This window comes from Dermacentor silvarum, chromosome 4, assembly GCF_013339745.2.
Source record: "Dermacentor silvarum isolate Dsil-2018 chromosome 4, BIME_Dsil_1.4, whole genome shotgun sequence".
Lineage (NCBI taxonomy): Eukaryota > Metazoa > Arthropoda > Arachnida > Ixodida > Ixodidae > Dermacentor > Dermacentor silvarum.
Window position 1 is genome coordinate 106,709,166 of NC_051157.2, and position 9,102 is coordinate 106,718,267.

General features: G+C 49.7%; 1 protein-coding gene across 1 annotated transcript in view; it reads right to left on the reverse strand.

Annotated features, from left to right (window-relative positions):
- Positions 1-9,102, reverse strand: part of LOC119448819 (vesicular glutamate transporter 3-like) — a 29,922-nt gene extending 20,820 nt beyond the window's left edge. The window contains exons 1-2 of the mRNA XM_049666512.1: positions 8,569-9,102; positions 504-619 (exon numbers count right to left, since the gene is read on the reverse strand). Coding sequence (XP_049522469.1) covers positions 504-619; positions 8,569-8,688 — 236 coding nt within the window. The 5' untranslated portion in view covers positions 8,689-9,102. The remainder of the gene's footprint in view (positions 1-503; positions 620-8,568) is intronic.

A 9,102-nucleotide genomic window follows, 5' to 3' on the forward strand; every position in this document is an offset into this window, starting at 1 on the left:
TGTTTAGTGACACTTGGGGAAATATTCAGTCTACCTTTTTAATGCAGTACCTAATAATCTTAAGTTTGTTACAACTACGGCCGCATCAGATGTGCTTAGTTTGGTGGCGGTGTTCGGCAATGAACCCGCTCCGTGACTCGGTTGCGCGACAGCACGATTCCTTTGCATCGATGTCCTTGTATACGAAACTACCTCAAAAAGCACAACAGATATAACGAGGATGTTTTCAAGCCCACATGTTGCCATCAAAGACTTAACTGGGAAGGAGCGTTAAGCGCAGGTATAAAACGATGAGTAAAAAACATTTTCCCCATTCGTTTCACCGTGGTCTCCGAGACGCACTGACCTGGCGTCGGTGCGCAAGGTACTATCTCATAGAGGCCAGTTTCAGGCTCAAGACCTCTACGGCTGTGACAAGCAAAGCAGCTCAAGCTAATATTCTTTTTGAACATACGGGGGCAAGCCTGGAGAAAGCGTGCAAGGTAAGCCCAGTGAACACGCACCTGTTGGCGCCGTAGCCGACGCTGACCAGGGAGGCTGGCAGCAGCGACAGCAGGAGACCCACCAGGTGAGAGTAGACGAAAGGCTCCTTCTGCTGGTACGGGAAGTAGTCCTTCCACTGCAACATGCGCCCAAACCCCATCAATATCGCTGCCCAACCCAGGAAGGGGCAATTTAATTAATGCCGTCATCCCAACGGGTACCCTCGATGGTCATTGAGCATTCTTGGCGTTGAATTTAGCAAAAAGCCGTGCACTTCCCACTTTTAAGACGGAAGCCTAAATGGCTCATGGGTTGAAAAAAGGCGCAGTTTCGGCCAAAAGGCGGAGCATCGATTTCGATAGCAAAGTAGTGGACAGCTATACGAAGGATAGTAGCTTTATAGGAACTGGTAAACATAGGCATGCTAACTAAATTAAGAAGCATGGTGTCACGCGCGCGCAAACAAACATGAACACATCTTACTCGATCACCGCGGAAACTCGCTGTTAAAACGCTAGAGTGAGTAGGACCGGCAGCAGCAGCGAGCGAATTGACTTCGTGCCGCCGCTCGCATCAACGCGAACTACAAGTAAGCCGCGAAAACACAGATAACCAGCCGTGGTGGCTATGGTGTTGGGCTGCTGGGCGGCCGCATTTCGATGGAGGCGAAATACGAAAACACCCGTGCACTTAGATTTAGGTACACGTTAAGAACTACTGGTGGTCGAAATTATTCCGTAGTCTCCCACTACGGTGTGCCTCATAATCAGATCGTGGTTTTGGTACATAAAACCCCATAATTTAATATTAATTAAAACACGGCTCAAAACGAACTCTGTCCCCGCCGCAGATGGCTTTCAAGATACAGCGGCCGGGCTGGCACGCGCTGCGTAAAGCGCCCCCCCCCCCCCCCCGCTTCCTACCCTCCCCCTCGGAGCCTTGCAACCTAGGCGGGCGCGCGCGGCCGCTCGGGCAGTGTTGCCAGGTCCGACGAGGCGGCGTAGCCAAAAGCTAGAGAAGTTGTAGCCCAAATGTAGCCAAATAGAAAAAAAGTGCAAAATATTTCGTAGCCAAATATAGCCATTGTTATTTGCAATTTTATTTGTGTATACATTCTCACATTCGACAACAGCAATCCTTTTTTGCACAACCCGTCGTAGCAAAATGTCAGTGCCGCCGTGACGGTCGGCTCTTTACATCATCAACAGCGACATCATGCTTGCACAGAACACTTTTTGGTTGGCCCCGGTAGCTCTTAAGTTCCAGGGAATCGCTGCAGAGGGCTAAATCAATGCTTTTATTTTATGACAGATAGTACTAAGTTATTATTTTTATTTATTTAGAGTAATATTAACTACGAAGTTTGTTTTTTATTTGTCGTGAACACAAAATAATGTTCAGCGTCATCGATCTCTCACGTTATCTCTGCCTAAGGCCTAGAAGTTCAGCTGTCCAGCGATCTGCGACGGTGACGTGCTCACGGCTTCTTTTTTGATGAGCTAAAACAAGTCTTTCGCGTTATGATATCTCGCGTTATTTGTCTCATCGTCCTATCTTGTATTCTCATTTTCTTGTTTTTGTTTTTCAGTTAGCTTGGCCCCGATTAGCTGGGACACACACTACCTATATAGTGTCAATTTACATCAAACTGGCCGCCATCTTAGGTCTCTAGCACGTCAAGAACATGCGTTAAAAAAAGGGACAGGCAACAGATGCCACTCACTGTCTGAATCGGTGTAAGCGGAGCTTTAAAAGATTACTGCGCAAACCGGCACACTAGTGTAAGAAGCGCGCATTCGTTTTCGGCGACGAGCACGTCCTGAACTAACTCGCTCGAAATGGTAAAAGCCGCGACGGCGTACAAAGAGCAATGGTAAACAACAAATTGATAACAGTGGTAATGTTGTGAAAACCGGTTACTGTCAAAAAGCAAACCATGTTGATGGCTAATAAAGTTTTAGAATAGGGGCCCCTAAAGTTTGAGGCCCAAAAGAGCTTTGCCGGTGTTAGCGTTGGGGCATGCAGAAATGAAGAGTTTTGGAATAGCTGTTTTGTGTTTGTGGATAGTGTGTTGCGTTTGCAGCGTCACTACGGCGTCAAAGAAAAGCTGTTATGAATATGAAAATTAAATATACAATTTTATGATAAGAAAAGTAATTTAGACTTTCGTGTTTTCGCCTTCAATTACAATTTGGAACTTGTTCTATTAGCAGCATGCAACTTGTTGCGCTTAGTTTTGAGTAACCAACTTTACGCACCTTCACCCAGCCAAGTCAATCCGTGATAGGCCTACAAGCCATGAAATCGACAATTGAATTCGGAATCAGCGTCGTATAATGAATCAATCTTCATTACACATGTTAGTTGAGAGAAAGCGATAACCGCAATCCCTTCTTCTAGCTTACGAACTTCACGCATTACCACGAATCGAGCCCAGTTTTATGCTAAATTAGAGCCGTCGCTTCGGTGGGCGCCGCCATGTTTGTTGACGAAAGCTTTTGGGGCAGCTTTTGGGGCTCCGGCTAAATCGATGAAATAGCGTGCCCGACGCAAAACCCAAACACAGTTTCCGTCTTGCGCATGCGCAGTGGCTTCGACGCTATTTCTTTGGGGCCCCAATACGTTTGAGGCCCCTATTCTAAAACTGTAATAATTGATGGGGTTTTACGTGCCAAAACCACGATATGATTGGGAGGCATGACGCAGCGGGAGACTCCGGATTAATTTTGGCCACCTCATGTTCATTGACGTGCACCTAAGTACACGGGTGTTCCTGCATTTCGCCTTGACCGAAATGCGGCCGCCGTGGCCGGGAATCAAACCCGCGTCCTCAAGCCAGCAGCACGACACCTCACAAGCTAAGCTAACACGGTGGGTGAAGTTCATGTGACGTGGTGCACTGATGTCATCGTGGCAAACATGTTTAGATATTAGTAGAATGAGTATCTACATCCATGGCGTTACGGGCAAACCATCTAGAAGTAAAAGAACCAGAACCCAACTTTGGCTCGCGGCTTTGCTCCCATTCTTTTTTATACGTTCTCGCATACTTGGTCCACTTCCCCATGTTTGGATTCTCCTCTCTGAGGAGGATGCGATCTTACGTCCAACCTATCGAAATGAATCTCGAATCTAAGCATCTAAGCATTTCGCGCACGCACACACGCACAGCCACGCGGCCGGCTTAACCAGCTATAACACAGCCTTCGAGATTTGCTTCTACCCGATCAGAGCCACCTCTGGAGCGTGGATTAGGGCGACACTTATAGCCCAAACACAGCCAAGTCGCAGATTTTCAGTAGCCCAAATATAGCCACATAGCCAACTCGTCCAAGTCGACGCCAAAAAATTTTTCCCGTAGCCCAATTTGGCTATATATAGCCAAACCTGGCAACACTGCGCTCGGGTCGCCCGAAGTAAAACGCCCCCCCCCCCCCCCCCCCCCCCTCCCTACCCTCCCTCCGGAGTGTTGCGCGCGACTGGAGGAAGGCGCGCTTCTTTCCCGCTTCCCTCTCTTGCGTGCTCGAAATTGAGCCGTGATCGCCTGCTCACCCTTGCGCGCTTTCACTCACACGTGCAGCATACGGCGCGGGGCGACGATCGCCGTTAGACTTTATACGGTACACTCACGGCAACGACGACTGCGACGGCAGAAATGCGCCTAGAGTATCCAAATAATTGCTATCGCAATAAAATTGACTGTCCGGCGTTATCGCAAAATTGACCGTCCGGGGTTATGGCACCAAACTTGGCACAAACATTGATGGTGCCACCCAAGGAGGTTTTGTTGTGCGAATGTAAACGCTAGGGTAATTGTAAAGTAAGGGTTCATTTCTAGCTAAAATATTTAATTTGTCTGAGTGTTGATATCAAGAACTCTCAAAAAATGTGCCGCAGCATTCAGATTTCCTCCTAAAACCAGCGAAACAAAGACATACACTCAATAGGAACGTTACAGTGAAATTAGCCATCGTAATTAAACGTGAAGGAGGTGAAGACAAGGCGTTTCCTATATTCCGCTATTCCTTGATGTATCTTCGTGCCCTGAGTAATATGGCGGCGGCCTGGCTTCACTTTCGAAGCAGCATTGCCACTCCAGAATTTTTTTTACAGCGTAAGCTGCTATGGTTTCATTCCAATAGCCGTTTCTGGTCGCGATGATGTTGGCGCCGCCCCGTAACCGCTATTGCCGGAAATGCGAGAAAAAGTACCCGCTCTCCGCTGGGATCGAACCCCGCCCGCTGCGTGGGAGTCGGATACTTTACCACTGAGCCATACAAGCGCTTGCTACCAGGCAGAAGAAAAATTCCCTTTATACGCGCCCTACAGGCAGGCGCGCAGGCGCCGACGACCCGAGCCTTCGCCAGTATGGTGGCGCCATCTAGTTAACGTGCCTGCAACCGCCGCGTGCAACGAGATGCGATTCAGACGCGATGCGATTCAGACGAGGCGCGCAATTAATGTTATCCCGATGTTAGATGTGCGCCACGTATTCTGGGTACCTCTTCGGTACACGTTATGGCGTCTCCTCGCAAGGTACGAACCGCTGCTGAAGAAGCGAATCGTAGAGCTACGTGCGCGGCTACAACCAAGCATCATCGGGCTCAGCAGACTGCTGTGCAGAGAGCATTACAAGCCGCAGCTCGCCGTCGACGCCGGGCGGACAGTTCAGATCGTTCTCGTCAAAATCGAGGCGAAGACACTTTGCCGCGAAGACCTTGTTGTGCGTGGTGCCGAAATTGGAGCTACTCTTGCGCCGCTCAACCAGCCTACGCTGTGACTGTGCTGCGTGTGTCGAGCAGGCCTGTGACTTTTTTTAAAACCTCCTTGGTGCCACCCACGACCATTGGTGGGAGTCGAACCCTCGACCTTTTGGGTTAGGTAAGGCGAAGTTAATTAAGGCACAGTTAATTAAGATAAAGTTAATTAAGGCACTCGAACCAACGAACGTTGGTGGGAGTCGTAGTCACGACCTTTGGTGTTAAGCCAACGTTAATTAAGGTACAGTTCACTAAGATAGAGTTAATTAAGGCGCTCGAACACACGACCTTTGGTGGGAGTGGGAGTAATTTAATTAATGTCTCGTGTACACGCAGGCTTTCACCGTAATCCTCTGTAGTGCAGGCTAAAGTGACTGTCAAATTTTATTTTATTGCACTAGCAATGGACACTCCAAAGCAGATTTTTTACTTAGGCTCCTTCTCATAAAGCTGAAACTGAATGGACTTGCGATATCAAGTTCAGGCTTCCCTTGCTTCTGGTACCCCTGAGGTATGTGCTCTTGCTTAAAAGTTATGAAGTGGTGCTGATTAACCTGCACGTTGACAAACTTGAGCTTACATAGTGCATGTGCCGTGTGCCTCGGTTACGCACTGTTTTTAATGCGTAAGCATTCTTTGTGTGTAATGCCTTGTGTAATGCCTTGTATCTGCACGAAAATATGTAATTTGCGAAGGTTAGACGTTTAATTGTTATAATAGTGTAAATACACGTGATTGCTAGCTTTATAGCGATAAGGAACAATTTAAACAATTAAAAATATTTATCAGAGAGCACCCATAGGGAGGCCTAGGACCCATTGAAATGCAATGGGGAGCTTGTAGTAGGGGTGGGCCAACTTGAAATTTGGACATGGGCCAACTTGAAGTTTGCAAGTTGGCCAACTTAAATTTGGGGTTGGGCCAACTGGTCATTTACAAGTTGGCCAACTTGAATTTAGGGTTGGGACAACTCATTTTTGGGGGCGGGCGAACTTATATTTCGGGCTAAGCCAACTTGACATTTGGAGTGGGCCAACTAAAATTTGGGGTTGGGCCATTTGATATTTGGGGGTGGACCTGCTTAAATTTGGAAGTCGGCCAACTTGAGATTTTGGGGTGGCCCAATGTACAATCGAAGGCTGCTGAGCGTCCTTCGCGCTGTGAACTCTTCGCGGGCAAGCAAGCGCGGTGACGCGTTTGGCGCGTTGAGACCCTTGGCGCGTTTTCATTGGGCCTTACCGAGGCGCATTCAGAATAGAGCACTGCACGGGCTCGGGCTTACCCGAAAGCCCGGGCCGTGTATATAGGGCATTTTTTTCACAGGCTCGGGCCGGGCTCGGGCATGGCATGTGCTTTTTGACCAGGGCCCGGGCCGGGCTCGGGTATTTTGACGCGGGCCCGAGCCGGGCTCGGACTTTCTGGTGGTGTGCATGTAACGTGCAGCGAGTTATCCTCGCGCGTCTCGACTCCGAAAAACCTGTTGCCCTGGCGCAGCTGGAAACTAGCAGTGCTACCCCTGTGTACTTCCCTTTTGTTCTTCCGTCGTATTTTGCGCTGTTTGAACATAATGTAAAAGTCAAAAAACACAGAAGTCGCATCAAACCAAGGGATGCCATTGTATTCCTTAACTAAATCAATGTAATTAATGCTTTCAGTGCGGTGCAAGCGCGTCCACGACTTGCTGATTCTTGAAAGGCTAATTGGTAAATCGATGACTGGTAAGGTAAGATAATTCGTCACGCGGCTGAAATATGGCACTGCGCCCATCCATGATTGCACGCATGTTCTCAACCGGCCGCCTAGCAGCAGCGCATTGCGCTGCACCATGGAGGAACGAGAAGCTTTCTTTCTCCATTTACTCCATCCATGCCCTTCGCTCACGACCGGTCGTGGCTGCGCTTCGGCTAGAGTGTACTATACAATACGGTTGAGTGGGACGAGCGGCTCTCTCACGAGAGGCAGTTACGGTGCTGTACTTAATTTTCTCTTCTTCTATTTTTATAATCACTCACACACACACAGGCGCATGCTTTGTAATGAGGCGCCCGACGTGGAAAATCACTGTGGCGGCGCTGCGATAGAAGTGGATTGGGCCGCATCAAGATCGCGGCGTTGGAAAGTGCTGGCGATACTGCTCGGCAGGGTCATTCGTACTAGTTCGCGCGCTGGTATTTGCGTTCAGACCGCTCAAATGGTGTTCATAATTACATATGACATGTATTTATGCCTTAAGACTAAATGCCTTTCATTCTCTTCTTTATTATTTTTTTTTATGCCGCTCGGTGATCTTTTTCGGTCTCGGGCCGGGTTCGGGCCGGTTTCGAGCCGGGCGCGGGCCGGGCTCGGGCCTAAGGTAAAGGGGTGGCGGGCCGGGTCGGGCGGGTAACGTAGATTATTTCCGGGCCCGGGCGGGGCCCGCCATAATACTTTTGGTCGGGCTCGCGGGCGGGCAGCCTAACGTAAAAACGGGCCCGGACCGGGCCCGGGCTGAAAAAATCGGCCCGTGCAGTGCTCTAAGTCAGGACGCAGGCGAGAACTTGTGCGGACAAGGAATGCACGCGTAACACAGGCTTGTGAGAGCGACAGCCAAGGTGACATGGCACGCAACACCTCACGCGCTACTGCGGCAGTTGATGTACCCTCTCGCCCGCTCTACTCCATCGAGGCGCGCTCGTGCCCGGCGTTCGCTTTGAAGGGGCTATATGTGGCGAAAAAATCTGACTATTGTCTACTAAAGCCTAAGCATTTTTGCCACCAGAAATGCTATGGGTAGACGCGCATAAGCTAGGAAAGCAAGTACGCAAAAGTAATCAAATGCGAAGTCACAGCCGAGCCAAACAATACTTACGCATTAGTAGACAATTCTCAGAATTCCTGAAGCTTTTCTTAGGCACGGCACTGTGGCGCCATCTAGCATGCACCCGACAAATAACGGCTGGTTGCTTGAAAGATTTTCGTGTGCAACATTAAGTATTAAGCCACCTTTCTTTCCTGCCTGATTAGACATCAGCATCAGCCTATATTTATGTCCACTGCAGGATGGAGGTCTCTCCCTGCGATCTCCAATTACCCCTGTCTTGCGCTAGCTGATCCCAACTTGCGCCTACAAATTTCCTAACTTCTCCACCCCACCTAGTTTCCTGCCATCCTCGACTGCGCTTCCCTTCTCTTGGTATCCATTTTGTAACAGGGAGTACTACCGGCATCACCCAGCACCAACATCACTGTACTGACGACCGCAACATCCCATCTCTTTCGAAGGTGATTCTCCAGTGCCGGGAACACCGGGACACACAGCTTAAAGGTCACCAAAAGTGTCACAAACCTTGACGCAGTACGCCGTGTAGCTGACAGTCTGCCAGATGACCACTTGAACGCCGATAATCACAAGAGCCATCATTAAATATCGCTTTGGCACGGCGACGCAGCTGCACTTCTCGTTCATGGCTAGTTCTTTTTTTCGCGGGTTTGTCGCGGGTGTCCGTCAACGCCAAACACGTGCACCAGGCCCCGACGACACTCAGCCTCCCATCTGCGCATCACCGACGGAACACGCGGAGGAAGCCAGGGCCACGGCGACGTAATTCATTCTTCGCGGCATTGTTGATCCCTGTACGTACCACCGCCCGTATTACCGACGCACCTAGTTCGCACGGCGAGCGCGCTTCTGGTCTGCAGTTCGTCATCATGCTCGCGAGCCCTTTGTTCATCTTCCTTCGCGCTGCTGCGCATTCACCGAGTTGCAGTGTGAGCAACTCAGTAGTTTCTTGCTCGCATACATTCGTTTCGCGATGTTGGCGTCTCTGCCGGTGTGTAGAAGTGTGTGTGTGCGTGTCTGTATGTGATGGGAGGGGGGGGT